This window comes from Caretta caretta, chromosome 2, assembly GCF_965140235.1.
Source record: "Caretta caretta isolate rCarCar2 chromosome 2, rCarCar1.hap1, whole genome shotgun sequence".
Taxonomy (NCBI): Eukaryota; Metazoa; Chordata; order Testudines; family Cheloniidae; genus Caretta; species Caretta caretta.
This window is the reverse complement of record NC_134207.1, coordinates 104537021-104554943: the sequence shown is the minus strand read 5'-3', so window position 1 is coordinate 104554943 and position 17923 is coordinate 104537021. Positions and strand designations below refer to the sequence as shown.

At 36.8% G+C, this 17923-nt stretch overlaps 1 protein-coding gene across 4 annotated transcripts in view; it reads right to left on the bottom strand.

Moving 5' to 3' along the window:
* ATP9B (ATPase phospholipid transporting 9B (putative)) overlaps positions 1-17923 on the bottom strand; it is a 302332-nt gene that overhangs the window by 39853 nt on the left and 244556 nt on the right. For all 4 annotated transcript variants that reach the window (XM_048840068.2, XM_048840067.2, XM_048840070.2 and 1 more), the window contains 3 exons: positions 15968-16110; positions 5942-6054; positions 1575-1823 (listed from right to left, as the gene is read on the bottom strand). In XM_048840068.2, the coding sequence (XP_048696025.1) occupies positions 1575-1823; positions 5942-6054; positions 15968-16110 (505 nt within the window). The remainder of the gene's footprint in view (positions 1-1574; positions 1824-5941; positions 6055-15967; positions 16111-17923) is intronic.

The window sequence follows — 17923 nt, the reverse complement described above, 5'->3', positions numbered from 1 at the left end:
GTCTGAAATCCTACCTTGATTTTAATCTTAAGGAAAGGGATGAATGCCTTAGCCAGTTATCCATATGGGTTCACTTTACAGTTCCTAGATCCTATGGACAGTGATTATAGCATATGAAATACCCACAAGCCTTGCTAGTGGGCTCTATATGAAACACTTGACAGCAAATATAACGGGGACCAAGTTTCCTAGAAATACAATTTGTAATTTGTTTTTACATTGAAAAAGTGTGGCTTTAGCAGCTAGGATAGTGCTGGTATTTTATATGATGAAATATTTAATATTTATGTAACACTTAAAGCAAGCACAGTAAAATATCTATCCCAGCCTCTAGGCACTATTAACACTTCTTTAAACATACAAATCATATTTGATTCCTCACGTTTGCTTATGGAAATCCAAATTAGGATCAGAAATATGCTACTTTGTATTTTTCTTCCTCAGAAAGGGTACAACTAATATATTTCTAACTGTCATTCTATAGGTCACTTTATTTCTATGGAATTTTGAATTCCGAGCCTTGTGCTATTCCCATGAATATATACTTCCTTGAAGAATTTTATCAGCTAATATGGATAATACATTTAGGCCCTGATTCAAGAACACATCCCTATTCAGTGCAGCACTTAAGCATGTATTTAACTTTGATCAAATGCAGAGTACCAATGACATCAATGGGACTTGTGCTTAAGACTTAATTGATTTAAATGGAATTTTATTACATGCTTAAAGTTAAGCATGTGCTTATGTCCCTTCCTGAATTTGAGCTTTAATTTGTGCTGAACATTGTAAAACTTTGGCTAAATCCAAGGCTTTCGAGTTGTCTACTGTTGCTTCAACTAAATGTCCTCTATACATAGATTTTTTTTAAAGCCATTTGTGCACCAAGAGCAATGTCACCCACTGCTCCACCCATGTTTGTAAGGGGGAATCTGTTTTTTTGTCACTGAGAGTCTAGATTTGTATCCCGTTAGAATAGGAGTTCTCAAACTGGGGGTTGGGACCCCTCAGGTGGTCGGGACCCCTCAGGTGGTCGTGAGGTTATTACATGGGGGGTTGAGAGTGGTCAGCCTTCACCCTAAACCCCGCTTTGCCTCCAGCATTTATAATGATATTAAATATATAAAAAAGTGTTTTTAATTTATAAGAGAGGGACACACTCAGAGGCTTAGTATGTGAAAGGGGTCACCAGTACAAAAGTTTGAGAACTGCTTTAGAATGTCTGTTGCATGACTATATTCTGGAGCAAGGTCCTGAAAACCAATTTACTTACCCAACTATTGATTTTACAAGTGCAGTACTTTCATATCCAACCCACAAAATTGATTTCAGAACTTGATTCAGTCAAACAGTTAAGACCACCTCTAAATACAAAATATCACACCTTTTCTCCATCAAATCAGCATATTAATTTCTTTCCTCCATGTGTTTGTAATAATCAACTTTTTTCGTGGAGAACTCCTCCCCCCCAAAAATACTAATTCACTCAAAATTCTGTTCTTTTGTTATATAACTTTTTTTTTAGAAACTCAGCGTTACTTACAAACTAAAACATTTTAACATGGCATACTAACCTCATCAGGACTAGAAGCCTGGTAAGTTCGATTTTCATCACTGAAGTTCTGATCCACTTCTGCATATTCTGTTTCTCCAGTCACTCCAGCATGGGATTCATACACTGGAGTCACATTATGACACAAAGCGATAGCTTTCACTGCTTCATGTATCCGACTGCTGACAGTCTTGCGGACCTTGGGTGCTGAAGACTGCACTTTTCTGGAAGGTGTCGAGCTGGTACTGTTTCCACTCGATTGGGAATGCATCTTTAAAACATAAAAAACAAACATCCAAGACAATGAATAATGAATAAATCCAACAAAAGAAAGAAACTAGATGGATATCAATATACACCTGAAAAGTCACCCCTTGAAAACAACTGTGTGAAGGAACTGGTTTCAATCTACTTGTGAGTTCTATGCTTGTGATCAAACCACCATTCCAATAGTTGGCAGCTTTTGGCTTTGAAGAGACCCAGGAATATGCAAGTGGTGTTGCATCTCAATGCTGATCTATACTGGCAGAGCAATGTGCATATGCAGACACATCAACCTACTATGCCTGTCTCTTTCCAGACCTATCACTCTCTTACTTTTTATGCATTTTAGTTTGAGTCTACATGCATTAGCAGATTACTGAAAAATGCATTTGCTCTTCCATCATCTGATAATGTATTATAATTATTCTATTATAGTTTTACAGGTCACCTTTCACAGGACTTTAAAATACCCATTCAGTCAACAAACAAAGTTAAAGCAGGTACCTAATGAAAAGGGATACTTAAAACAGCTTTTGCTTTGATCCCTGATACTGTGGGCCATAGAGCTCCTACTGTGGGCCACAGAGCTCTCCTCTCCTCCTGTAAATCCCTCCTTTTCCTCTGTATTTCTTCCTTATCCCATTTCTCTCCCATGCATGTTGTTTTCTCTCTTACAATTCAGTCTTTTTGTGATCAGTTAAGAGTATAAATTCCTTAGGACAGGGACTACGGCCAAGATTTTGAAAAGTGTCTAGTGTTAGTGTGTGCATCAAGTTTTAGGTGCCCAACTAGAAACATTTAAAAGGAGCCTGCTTTTCAGAGGGTGGATGCTCAGGACTTTCTGAAAATGAGGCCCCTTTAACACATATCTAGTTGGACACCCCAAAACTGAGACACCTACAAATCACTAGTTATTTTTGAAAATCTTGGCCCATGTCAATGTATTAGTCTCTAAAGCACAATACACACCTCTGGAATTATATAGAAATTACTGATTTTACCTATTAATGAGACACATTTCTATATGAATTAATCTAGTTCATGTAACAGTTGCTTTTACTTCAGCATGAACATTTTCCTGACTTGGGCAGGACACAAAAATCTAACAATGTAAAAGCTACCCATTTGGCAGGTAGCAAAGAGAATAAGAATATCCACTTCATTTTAAAATCATGTTGCTGTTACAGTAACCACCAATTTAGAACCATATTTTATGTCATGCTCCAGCCATGCTCAGCTGAACCTGACTGCATTTATATCTGAGGTGAAAGAGATTATATTTGGTTATTAACCTACTTGGGAAGAGACCTTTTTGGTCAGGTTATAAAATGATAACCTCCCTTCATCTCACAAGTACTATTCAACACTTTTCAGTTCACTTCAGAGTTACTCAGAAATTCTCTTTAGAAACCAAGCCTTTTTTCTCTCCCGACTGCATGTACTGATCTGCTGAACCGTGAACATTCTGCCCATCAAATTACAGTGCTGTCTAATAAAGGGTTTAACTTTCTGCTCATCTGGCACTGTTTTTCAGCTACTGCTTTAAACCTCTGCATTTGCATTCTGCTAACACTGATGGCATTACAGCTGCAAATAAATTAAGCTGATTTACTCCTTCTGAATTATGTTATGTTTATTGATGCTTGTATAATTTAATTTCACACAAATTCCATTAAAGATTATGCCCTCTATCACAAAATGCTTCCAGTGGGGAAATATAATCAGGTTATAATAGATTTGTGTGTTGCATTACAGTGGACCTACTAGACTATTGTCATCTTAATAATAAAACAGAACACAAACAAGGGATAAAAATCAATGTCACATAAGAACCCGTGTCTGTCTAACTGGCAGCTTTTATTACCAGAGATTAAATTAAAAAAACCTCAATATATATTTCTTATTGAAACAACTGTTGAATAGTTTATTTTGTGTACAGGGGTTCCTTTATTTTCTGTTTGCAATAGTTGCTAGCAACATACAAAATAATTAAAACATTATTTAAATGTCATTAAGTTATTATACACAACACTGAACTACAAAAAGAAGTTCTAGAAAAATAGCAAAATTGCTTTCCACCAGCTAGTAACTGCTAACCTGGATTTGGAAAATCCTTGTCCACACTTTGAAAAATAAACACATTTTTCTTTTTCTTTTTCTTCTTTATTATTTCAGAGGTAAATGCCTCATAATTATAAATATTCAGTCTGTCACATAGCAGCAAATATTAAAAGTTTATTACAATGTAAAATTAATAAACTAATATTTTAGGTAAGCAAACATTTATGAAGCGTGCAGTTCTTTTTAATTAGAGATATTTTCCCCCCAAAGTGAATTTAGTGTTCACGAATAGACCTCTAGGTTAAAACTGTAGTTCAATCTCTACTTCCAGTCAGCCCTACGACTCTCTGCTGAGATTGACAACTGTAATTGTTTTGTTTTGGTTACTGTAGACACCTAACATGATCCACTAGGACTAAATTCTTTTTACATAAGCCACCTAACAGCCATCAGATGGCAATGACTTTCAGTCACTGTTATTTAGGTCTGAATTTGGACTGTTGATCTTGAGGAACAAAAGCTCTATATCCCATTTCCAATGTGTATTGTTCCATAATAAAGCTATTGTTTAACATAGATACCAGCTAAGTAAGCAGATATATTGATCAGGACATGCAGGAGAATAAAGATACAGTCAAGTGAATGGATTTAAAGCTGCAGTCCACAACTTTATTTGTTTTAATATTAAAGGGGGGTTGTGGTGCCTTTGTCCAGAAATTCTTCTTCAAGGTGACCCATGGAGAGGCTGGCACTTTGGGGAGCCTGTCCTAATATCCATGGGTTGGATAATGTTTGTTGCTGACTGTAAAATGGATGAGTTTGGTGACTTTTTTGGGGGTGAATAGCTGAGTGTTGTCCACTGTCTTGTAAATATTTGAAACAGACAGCTATGCCATCTTTGTGAGGAATGTTTGTATATAGGGAAGTGATATCCATGGTGGCAAGGATAGATTTGTGGTTTATTATAACAATCTGTAACCCACTAACGCCCATTTTTGTCCCATGGGAGGCAGAATTGTACTCCACTCTCTTTTATGCTTCCCTTAGCCCAATTTATGTGTGTGTTTTGGGCAAGTGGAGAAAGGAAAGGGAGGTGCTAGAGGCATGCCTATCTCAAACCAGCGATGATGTCAAAGGGCCACTTCACCTAGAATGATCCCTTTGATCTTGTATTTAGCTGTGATGCTCTGAATATCTTTACCAGACCTGAAGACAAGCTCTGTGTAGCTTGAAAGCTTGTCTCTCTCACCAACAGATGTTGGTCCAATAAAATATATTACCTCACCCACTTAGTCTCTCTAATATCCTGGGACTCACACGGCTACAACACTGCATATATTGACATTTATTAACCACTGTCTCCCCCTACCCCTCCCCTTTTAAATTTTTTTTTCAAGGTACTTTCATCTCTCTTATCCTTTCCAACCAGGCCTCCATGATGCTGTGAGCAAGGGGAAAAAAGACAAAACCAAATCCCACAACCACCACCAAAATTGTGCCAATCTTTTCCAGAGAAGGAAAAATCTCTTTCCTGATCCCAAAATGCAATCAAAGTTAGACCCACAGCAAGCCTAGAAAAACAGCTCTGAAAACAACAAAACTATAAGGCAAAGTGGGTAGAGCATCTTTCAACCATAAGGATGGTTGCTGCATACCCAGGAATGCTTAAACTTGGTGGGTGTTCTAGATACAGTGTTATCTTTAATTTGTGGTCAGTTTGCTGGATGGCTTTCTGTCTATGCTTCACCAGAGAAAAATACTGAATTTTCATCAATTAATAGTACTGGATAGAGGAAGAGTTAGCTTCCTAACAGATAGCGGGCTATGAGAGATGTTTGGAATCAGGCAGGAATTCCAAACCACATTACAGTATATTAATTTTAGGGAAGGCCAAATTGTTGCCTGAAACTAGGACCTTGAGGATGTCCCTTTAAGGGGGAAAAAATAATCTACAAATGGGAAAACTTTTACATCAATTTTTTAGCCCTAAAAAACATGGCAATGCCTCATCAACACTAAGAAAACCTGTCAATATAAAGGAAAATAAGTTATAAAATGAGATACCTGTGAATACGAATTGATAATGTGATTCTGAATTTCATCCATTGTGTCTGTCCCATAAGACACAGTACCCAGATGGAGGCGCTTAAATATCATCTCATTCTGGGTAAGTGTTCCTGTAATAAAAATATCAGAGTGATCAGAAAAAAGACAGAACTATGTAAGAGATTAGTTTGTACTATTTTGTTCCTTTGGGGGTGGAGTGCAACAGATTATGAAGGAGTATCCCAAGAGCCCTGAGGACTTTCCCATTTTGTTATTTTACAGATATCAGTAAGCCACTGACAGCTACTGTACTTGCTGACAAGGGGAACTGGAAAAGATCCCTCTGAAGCACATCAAGGCTATTACTTAATGGCCAAAAGGGTTATTGCTGAGCGAAGCAAGCTGAGGGTCAGAGTAAGCTATCAGTCTTTATCCCCAACTATTTGCACTGACTGCAGGAGACTACTACTGGGACTAGAAATAAAGCTCAGGTATGTCACAAAACAGCAGAGAGCACCATCAAAAGGCCACAAAACAAGCCAAGTTAGCCCTTTTTTGGGTAAATGAGTCACGAGGAATTACAATCAGTTCAGTTAATTTAAGAAATTTAGTGCAGAAAAAGCAGGGTTACTCATCCTGGAGGAGTCACCATATCAAACTTCAATTTGGAAGCAACACAACTGGATATTTGCCCCCACTGGACTGACAGAAATTATCTAGACCTGTGTCAAGCAGTGACATTTTCATCTCAAATGAAAGTGAAAGGTAGTCTTCAATATAATTTTTTTTTAAAAAAGTAAAAAGCAAAGGGGAAAGAACTAGGATGTGTGCTCAAAGGAGCTACTGCTGGGAAATAAATGGGGAATTATTCCACAATGAGTATTCTCAGTTTGTTTCCTTCTTACTTTCTCCCTCCATATAACAGTGTAGATTTACCAAAGTTGTTGCATGTTAACGTTGCTGATGCTTTTGCCTTGGGTCTACAATGATGTAGGGTAGAGGGCAAAAAAAAAAAAAAAAAAAAAAAAAATTCAATGCCAATATGTTAAAAGGGGGGGGGCAGCTATTGGAGGGAAGGCTAATTTTTACAAGATTGCATGGTTGTATTTAGAAATCAGCCTTAATGTTAAAAGTACTATAGCACTGTAGTGCCTAGAGAAGCATACAGAGATGCCTCATAAGAACTTTTCTAAAATTAAGAAGGGGTATAATGTCATGGTGTGGGGAAGGACTAATAATTTTCCAATGACCCAGAGAAATGGCCAGGAGAAATCCAACTATGTTGAGAAAGCAGTGAGACAAAACAGTCCACAAACTGGGAAAGATAGTGGTTTTTGGTGAAAGTCACCCAGTTGTGGAACTCCTGACCACAGAAAGTCAGGATGAATTCATGTCTTATCTCTTTGTAGAGCACAATGTCAAAGGCATATTTAAACAGGGCTTTATCTATAGAGGCAGCAGAATGCTAACTGCTGAGCTTTCCTTCTTCTATAGATACTGTACTGCCTTCCAAAAAAGACCCATGTATTAAAACTTCAAGAGAGAAACAGAGAAGATGGCCCTACCAGGAAAACATAGAAACCTTGGATATCTTGTATATGGCATCTAGATAACATTATGACTAGTGCTTTGAAAACACAAGTATATGTATGGGGAAAAAAATCACAGTGGAGTGCCTAAAAATTAGTCATTCCAGAGCAATTGCAGTACTCCAGTATCTTTCTAGTTCTAAATACCTTCATGGTAACAACATATTGCCATAACTTAAATGTACTTAAAATGGATTATGCTTAGAGATCTAGTTTTTAATATTATATTTTCTGTGACAATCTGAGCCACAAAAAAAAAAAGAAAAAAAAAGAACAGAAAAGATTGTCCAGTTAAAAAGTCTATGTATAAATAACACAGATAGAAGACATACAATCTTGAGGTATCTGCATCTTTAAAGGTCAATTGCAACACTTTGCATTTGGTCAAAGGGTAAAAAAAAAAAAAAAAAAAAAGGGATGTGTGTCAAACATGCTTCTTACTACATATTTCTAACACTATTCCATGATATGTATGAAGAAAGACTTTCTGGCAAATAGAATCAAAGTTGTCTAGAATAGGTCACTGGAAATTAACACTTTTTCCGAATTTGACGAATTTAGCCTGTAACCGGAGTAAGCCTGGAATTTCAGAATCAACATAAATTGTATGTTTTCAGAGACCACTTTACATCTGTAAGGAACTATAGGGTGTCAGTCATGGAGTGACACTTTATGTTCACCACTGACATCCTTGATTTTTAGAAAGCTCTAATTGAAGCGTGGGTGGTTCAGGGTTCCATGATGAAGCATAACAGGGGAGAGAGATCATCATGGGCTAGGTTCTTCTGTTAAGCTCATAGAAAGATCATATATCATCTGTTATCTAAGCCTTACTGAAAGTGAATAAAATAAACTACATTTTGAAAATATAGTCAGCCAAACTGGAATTAATCCAGTGTGCAGATATTCCCATTACATTCTCTTTTGCTCCTTGTGAGCATTTAAAGAGAGGCTCTAAGTTTCCTCTCTTATGAGGCTTGAAATATAAAAATATTTGTGTGTTAAAAGGTTAAGAATAATGCTTCTGAGGTTTATTTTAAAATCATTTTTGTGTATGATGGTAGATAACTAAAAATCCACAAATAATTTAAAAATACAGCAAGGAATGCTTCACACTAAGATTTATTCCTATTTGTAAATGCTTATTTTTGATATCCTGTCTTTGTCCCAGTATGACAGTGCAACACAGCAAGTCATAGGAAGAGAGTAAGTTAAAAGCATCAGACACACTATAATTAGTGTTTAGAAACTAGAACTTGTTTAGACAGTTAACATCCAGTTTATGCATCTGATATAGGGTACTTCCATTAGTGCTCTTCAGAGATATAGTCATGCTGTCACAGTCATAAATCTTCCTTCCCACTTATACACTGCAAGTCTACCACTCCTCTTGCCCGGTAATATATGAAAAATGAAATCTTATCTCAATTTTTGGGTACTTGTATAGTATAGTAACAATTAGATCATCATTCACTAAGATATTAAGAACATACACATTACACGCTGGGTATAGATTCCAAATAAATTGTAATTTTCTCTCAAAATTAACCAGAAAGGCACTCAGGCTCCCTTTTGCTTAAATATTACCCAGAACGATTGCATATATACAGTAAAGTTAAAGAAGAAAAAATTTTTAAAGGGTTATTTATGTGGAACGTGTCGATTTTTCACAGAATTTAGATACAATTAGTCAAAATTTATATGAGAAATAGAACATTTCCAGGTATAGCTAGAAAGCAGCACACAAAGAATGAAAACCTGAGGTAACCATTAAAAAAATAATTTGTAACTCACTTATCTGGTTGTCATATACAAACTGGTTTGCAAGGAAACTCTCAGTGACTTTAAGGCAAGTAAAGAGAATTTTTTTTTTTGCTCTCACGCTTTATAGGCAACATTTTATTAAATAAAAATACTTATTTTATATTTTCCCTTCAAAACATTCACAGTTACCAAGAGATCATCCTTTTTTGGTAACTTTATTGAATTTCAGAATTTATGCAATCATCTTATGCTTCAAGATATGAAAACTCCATTCTCTGACTTGCGTGTGGTGACTAAGCATGTGGGACTAAGATATTAGTTTCTGAAGAATTTAAATCTTCATTTTAAAAAGCTAACTTTCTTGATTTAATGGCTATAAAGATAAACTTCCAACAGTTAACTGATGCAGTGTTATCTTCCTGAATCTGTAGACAGACAATGCCAGTATCTTTCCAGTGCCCACATTGCTATGAGCAGCAGAGTATGCAGGCACTGGAATTAATTATAGTGGCAGGAGTGTTCCTCCATATTCCTTTCCCCCTGTCCCAGCCACCCATACCTTTCTCAGAAAACAAGATGGGAGGGAAGGGTAGATAAACAGAAACCTCTTGCCTTCCCCTTCCTCTCAGCAAGCAGAAGGCTTGTGGAGTAGAGCTCTGTACATCCTCTTACCTTGCAGCAATCAGCAGATGTGGTAGGTGGAGGGAAGGATGAAAGAGGTGAACTGAGTCCTAACACATAGAAGGACCAACAGTCCTGAGTCAATATTTGCACCTCTCACACTACTCATAGAAGGACTGCCATCTTCCCTTTTCTTTGATCATAATAGGAAAAACAATTTTTGGCAGATTACTTTTAGGTATCTTATATAAATTTTTAGTCTCTGTTCAGAAGTCTAATCCAGATGGAAGAGAATAAAAAGATGAAGAAATGATAGAGCTGCATGGATCTAATTTTACTGTGTCTGCTCCCAAGATCTAATATTTATGGCTCCACACTCAACTGTGGATTGTTGCAAATTCTAGCCATTGTGAAGAAAAACAGAAGAGAGTTTTTCGACTTTTCAAAAGAGAAAAACTTTATTTTTTGTCTTCCAAAAGAACTTCAGACACCTTCCTGTAAAGCACAGTTGACCACCTGAAGCTGAAAATAAGCCAAAAGTCCATCCCTTGTCAACATTACAAATTTGTTTCTAAGTTCTCCTGGTTGAATGATCACAGCACTGAACTGGGCAAAAAATATCTTGCTAGTCTCCTCAGAATATGATGCCAGTTAGTCATGTCATACTATTTCCTCAGCAGTAGTTCTCCAATAGTTATATTTTAGGCTTTAGTCTTCTAGCAGTAGATTAATAAGTCTTGCCAGACCTTTAGCTGTACACCTCTATGAACATTTTAAATATCTGTAGTTTGTGCTTCGAACAGAGTTAGTTCAGTGTTGTCAGTCTTCTTTCTATTCTGTCCCGCACGATGGATAATGGAGAAAACAGTGAAGATAAATTTACTGATAAGTTTAGTTTTAACAGCATTCTTTTACAAATGTGGTTTTATCTGATTTTCAGAATTTCCTTGGGGTGACTTGGTTAATCTCCACTTATTTCACAATTTTAAAAAATATAACTTGGCTAAGAATTGCTAATTTGAAAAGCTTGCAAACACAAGAGGAAATGCGAAGCTCTTTTCAAAGATATCCAAAGAGCATGGCAGCCATCATATGACCCACCATCAAAGTATATTCTTAACTTTGTTTTTGAATACAGTTACCACATAAGGAAAATATCTTGACAAAAAGTTAGTGTGTGATTCCTACAGAAAAATTTAGTATACTCTTTTTTGAAGCAAAGAGTTTTTGACTCCAATTGTATCATTAAACACAGAGCAAAGCAGGCAAAGAGCAAATTAATTTCTAAGGAAAAAGTCCTGCAGGCATCATTCTCTGGGTGGCAACAGATGTGATTCACAACAGAGCAGTGGAGAATTTTAAGAAGCAGATGCAGAGCTTTCTGATCAAATATTACTAGGTTGTAAGTTGGCCTAATACCAACATTCTAAAAGGCCACAATAAAACAACAAGTAAGTACTTGCAATATATAAGCATTAATAACTTTGCCGGGAGTTACAAAAGCATATAACCTTTCATACAATATCTGTACTTTGCTTGAAAGATATACTCATTTAAAAGATAAAGGGCCAGATCCTTAAGCTGCTGTAAATCTGCATAGCTCTTTGGAAGGTCCAGCTGACTATCTGGCCCAATATTTTCAATGGTGAATTTTTGTCAGCAGTAGATATACAAAGACAAACATTCTAAGAAGAAAACTGGGAAAAAAATATTGCCCCCCCCATTGGAGGGGAAGAGAAATAATAGAAAAAGCAAATAGGAAGCATTTATATGCAATACCTCCTCCCCTCTTCCCTGTACCTGTACACCTTTCATAAAAAACTATGTATGGCCTAACTCAGGGGAAAAAGAAAGGCACATGTGATGTAGTCAGATAATAGCCACTGAAAGGGGTATGTCTATTCTTTCCTGTGGAGTGAAGTCCGTGTTAATAACACGGTTTTGTTACTAGTGCTCAGAACAGTATTAACTAACTCCTCTGTTCTCTTTTAGTCCCATCAGTGGGATCACACACGAATGGAAGCAGCAGAATAGCTAATGGTAGTATGCATATTCTTTGGTGATATTTTCCCTTCTGGTGGGGTGGGGGCAGGGGCACACAAAGAAAACACACGAAAGAAGTGCCCCTCTGTCAGTCTGACTGGGGATCCATTGAGTTGGGGCTGAGGTTTACTGTAGAATCACAACTGCTAAAGATTCTCCAGCTTTCTCAGCTACTTCTCTCCCTGCCCTCTGTTCATGCTGCATCCTTGCTGGTCCTGTGGCTTGCATGGGGAGCATGTGTCCTGAGAAGGAGGTATTTAATCTCATGGGATTGTTTTTGTAATTATTTGGTTCTCTGTATATTTTTATACTGACCAAATGCATGGGGGGGAAGGAAGGCATTGCAAATAATTCTCTCAAAAGATTCATTTTCAAACAGATGATTGCTGAAACAATACTTTACTAATATTAAAGTACATCATACCACATTTACAGGAGACAAAATAAGAAATCCACACTAATACATTGGCCTCTAGCAAAGGGCTTGCCCAGAAAATTATGAATCTCATTACTCTATGCATCTGTTCAACCGTTATGTGTTAAGTATCTCATTTGATCCAAAAATTCCCTGAAATGTTAATTACAGAACTCAAATGCAAGTCTATGCATTAATAAATAACTATGGTAGGAAGACTGTTTGTGTTTGTTATAATTGAATACTTTGGCTGTCATCACGAATGGCAGACAGCTTGCAGTTTTGCACTCCGAATGTCAGAAACGTTCAATAAATATAGCCAAATATCTTTGTTTTTCCCTTGTGATTAGGATCTTCTTGTACCCTGGAGAGGATAAAATATCATGCTCAGCTGCCCTTGGAAAACACTGGAAACAGTATTTCCCCCCCCCATAATGGATGACGCCTTTCTGTCAAACTTATGTGTGATTCAAGTCCAAACAACATGGCATTTTGGGTAATGGATGCTATAATTAAAATGTGAGTCCTAAAAAACCTGTTGTTTTAGTGGGTGTTCTTAGTAATGGCTTTGTTCTACATGAAGATAAAAACTCCCTAACAAAGGAATTAATGTATTGCTTTAATAGGCTGCACCCTGAGTTAAGTTTTAAAATTTATGAGTTCTCTGCAGCATTGTTCTTTAAACAATGGCATTGTCAAATGCAACCAGTGAGAAGATTAAAGTTCTCCCAGCAGATTAAGTACAAATTATCTGTCCTCCTGTTTCAGCATCATTTGTTCATTTATCACATAAGGTCTAGTATTTCTGGTCAGTGTCAATATGCTCTGCATCCTTGCAGTTAACAGATGTCTTCTCTTGTCGAATGAATTACTTTATGTTTCACGCACTGGTGGCCGCAGATGTGTCACTATAGCAACATCATTAATTTCAGATCTTACCGGAAACATGCACTCCAATCAAACCTAATTATACCACATTGCTTTCTTGTCCCACAATAAGGAAACTATAATGCAATTATTGGGATACTTCATTTTCTATTCTACTGTGGCAAATGAGAGAGCCACTGTGATGGACGCTTCTTGTCAAAAAGCTTATTGATGAAGCACAAACCCAATTTACAATCATACAAAGGACTACCTTGCAATTATGTTAGTAAGGTAATGCTTCTTAGACTGAACAACTAATTCTTAATTATTCCAAGTAAAGCTTGGACCAAAGTATACGATTTGTGCAAGCTGTTTTCTGCATTCTCTTTTCATTTTCAATATTGAGAAACCTGAGGTCTTTGACTGTATAGAAATAGGACCACCCCTTTAGATCTGCTTTTATAAGATCAGCCACCAGGGTGGGCTATAAGAATTGCTGAGCCTTTTTCTTACCTTAAACATCCAAACCTCAAGGGGGAAGTTATAAGTGAGAGTTATTTAACGAATAAAAATTACTAATAATGTTTGTTAAAATGAAAATACCAATTGTTGTAAACAGCTATTTTGAACTATTTATAATCATACAAAGGGTATCTCAAGGCAGTTATATACAGATTCTATTCATTCTCTCAATGATATGCTTATGTCTGTGATAAATCTTAGACTGAGACACCAAATATCGGATTTAGTTAAGCAAGTAATATGAAAAGAGGATAAATCTGGGTTCAGGTCCCTCACCAGTACCCTCCAGGCATTGACAGTTGTGTCTATGCATCTTTTACACAGATCAATTTAGCCAAACAAACAATTTGACTTTTTTAGTTCCTTATAACATTGCTATTTTATAACCTTTTAAGTCATGAAATTACAACTTTTATCCTTCTTTCAAAACTTTGAAGATAGAGTTTGGATAAGCCCTTGATTTGACAGCTAGCTATCTTCCAAACTATGTCTTAAAGTATTCCACTAATACCTTTAGATATGTGTCTCTTTAGCCATAAGTACACTCCGGTATTAAATGTGTACAGTGAAAGATTGGCATACAACTGGCCTCTTTTTTTAAAATAAATCAAGCTAGTATGATTGCAATTTGTATGATGTGGTGTGGCGTAAGTAAAATCATTCAGATGCAAAATGTAATTTTTTGTTTTTGTTTTTTTAAGTGACCCATTCAAATGTGTGCTTTTCACTTTCTTTACTGGATTTAATAAAATAAAATAGTATTTTACAGCTGTAAACCTAAAATTCCATGTGACAAAGTATTTATACAAACATTTCAAGAATAACCTTTATGATTCATTATTATGTTGTACTGTGTTGATCTGCTAAGTGTTTTTGATTGGTTACTATCTTACTGGATCTTCAACTGAAGATATCAAATGGTAGCTTTTTTTTTTTTTTGGCAGAAGAAGAAGAAAAAAAAAATTGTAGCTTTCAAGCAGAGCAGGTCCAGAGCCAGATCTGAAGAAGAGCTCTGTGCAGTCTGAAATTTTGCCTCTTCCAGCAACAGAAGTTGGTCCAATAAAGGTTTGTCTTTCTCATATCCTGGGACCAACATGGCTACAACACTGCAAGCCTTTTTGTCTATTACAGTTTGGAAAGCTATTTTCATATTTAAAAACATATTCTAATTCATCTGGTCAGAATAAATGTGTATATTTTAGTAGGTTGATTGATTCAATCCCAGAGAACTATGAAATGAGTAAATGAAACCAATGAAATAATGCTTTTTACAATATCCAACAACCACCACAATAACTAACACACAGCTAAGATCTATGTAACAGTAGGTTCCTCAAATTTTTGCAAAGACTGTGGGGATATACTATGTAAACATGTTTAACTTTTAATAGCTAACAGAATATGGTTTAGTGAGGCTCACATTTAGGATTCTGTGGCCTATGAAGAGGGCTAGAGGGCAACAGAATATATACTAAGAACACAACGCTGGCCCAAATTTACACTTTACATACTTGTCCTTCCAAGCTGTTCTGCTAAGGGCTAGTATGGATGGTTCTGTTAATTTTCCCAACATGTCAAATCAAACACAATAAGGAAGAGCAGTTTGGAATATGAAAACGGAGCTTCACAGCCCAATAGTGGCTCAAGAAGAAATTGATAAACTGGTGTTAGGAAAATGGAGAATCAGAATTAACAACAGATGACCATGACTTTTACTCTCCCTAAGAAACTGCTGTTTTGGAGGATGATCTTTATGACTAGTTGTTTTGGCAAAAACTTGCTCTCTTACAAACCAGTCCTAACTTTGAGTCTTCTTAAAATATTTTCAAGGGAATGAGGTTCCAAGGGCGCACACAGACGAAAATGGCAGTATAAAGGCTAAAATGGCATATAGCATCTTTTGGAGTAACTCACATGGGTAATTCATGCCATAATTCTACAAACACTAGCAAGTATAGTTTACTATACTAAGTGGTCTCATTGAAATCAAGGGAACTATTCATGGAAATAAATTGTGTGTGTGGTAATAAGGACTTGAAGAATCAGGTCCATAGGCCCTGATCTACGAAAACATGTAAACACGTGCTTAACGTTTAACTTTAAAAAAAGAATCAGTGGCTGTTTATCCTGTTACTACACAAGGAAATAAATAAAGGTCATATATGGAAAAAAAGATTCTTAAATATAAAAAAAAAATCAGATGAAAACTGTAGCCACAGGTACCTGTTTTATCCGTTAGTAAATATACTAAACGCCCCAACTCCTCTGGTATGGTGCTGGTTCGTACAACAGTTCCAGGAATATTGTCATCCTTCATAATCATCCACCCATAGGCTGCTTTGCCCATGTCCAAATTCACACGTAAACTGCAAAGAAGAGTATATCATACTCAGTGTAAACTCAAGACAATATCTTAAAAAGATGACAATTATAACCATAAAAAGTTATAATTGAAAATTGAACTAAAAGCTGCTTTTATCATAACATATCAGCAAAATCTTGAAAAATGACTTTTATTTGAACTACATATTGAGATTATAAACTCTTTACAGTAGGAACAGTCTTTTTGTTCTGTGTGTTCTGTGTGGTTATCCTTAACATAAGGGGCCCTACACCATGTCTGGGGTGCGAGGTACTAGCACAATAAAATATATATATTAATAGGTCTGCTTGGCCTTTCGAAGAACTATAAAAAAAATTGCAAGTGTGCACAAAGGTTAGAGAGATAATTTAGTTACCGTATTGAAAATATTAATTAAAATGTAACGATGCATAATTCAGCGCAATTATATAAATTTTGTAGACAATTTCAAAGGGAGACTTCTATCATTTGTTGATTATAAAAGCTATTTTCACTTTGTGATATGGAGACACATATAAGTTAGCACGGTAAATGTTCCATCAACACAATCAAGCTTTCACTTCAGAATACAAGATTATGAGTAGTATCCCAATCTTAAAACCAATGAATTTCACATCCTTTCCCATACAAGTCAGCCAATCAGAGTTGATTTCAGTCCCATTTCTCTTGCTGAAGATCAAATTATGACTTCATTTAAGACTGTCTAATACAGTTCTATCTGTTTAAAAGTGCTGCTGGGGACAGAATACCAGCAATTTCTTTAAGATTCCCAACAGGCCATCTTCAGCAATACCAAGATGGCAGAAGTACTAAAACCTTTCAAATGCTTTCCATCTGTACCCTTGCCATCACTGTGCAATGGATACGAATGTTGTTCATGCACAAGCGACTGAGACTCACCTAAGGGGATAGTAATTCACAGATAGCTACATGCCATGTAGACAACAGATATGCTTAATCAGAGTTGTATGATATTTAGCATTTTCAATACACTTATTTTCATAGTGAAATAAATGTTCATCTGCTACTCCTTTTGTAATTTGCTCAGCAAAAGACTCCGTAAGGCTCAGGCCAAAAGGAAAGACAGGTTTTTCTGGACACAGGGTTTTTTTCTCTCAAAAATAATTCTCTGCTATCTCCTTAGTTCCTTCCTTGACAATTCTGTATAATCTTGATCATAGGTGCCAACTTTTCCCGGCGACCCCCGCCGACCCCGACTCCACCCCTGTCCCGGCCACATTCCAACCCCTTCCCCAAAGTCCCCACCCCAACTCCGCCCCCTCCCTGCCCCTATTGGACTCCTTTCCCAAATCCCTGCCCCGGCCCTGCCTCTTCCCCAAGCATGCTGTGTTCTCCTGCCCCCCCCCCAATGCTTGCTGCCGCAAAACAGCTGTTTTGCGGCGGCAAGCACTGGGAGCTAGGGGAAGTGGGGACGCGGCAAGCTCATGGGAGGAGGCGAGCTGGGACGGGGGAACGGGGTGGGCACCCACCGATTTTTCCCGGTGGGTGCTCCAGCCCCATAGCACCCACGGAGTCGGCACCTATCATCTTGTTCATCTGGAGGGCTTCCACTTGGAGATTTATCCAGAATAGCTGGAACAATAACTTCCAGCTTCTTTAAGCCACAATAAAATGGATTAAACAAGTAGGACAGGCAACAGAATAGGGGACTAATAGAATTTTCTTTTTTAAGAAACAATTATCGGTTCATTAGAAGTACTGCTATTTGTTTATTTTTATTTTGTATAGTGTCTCCCAATCCCAGATCTTTTTTCTGATGCTTGGCAAGGATTGCATTGTCTCTATGTGTGGCCATC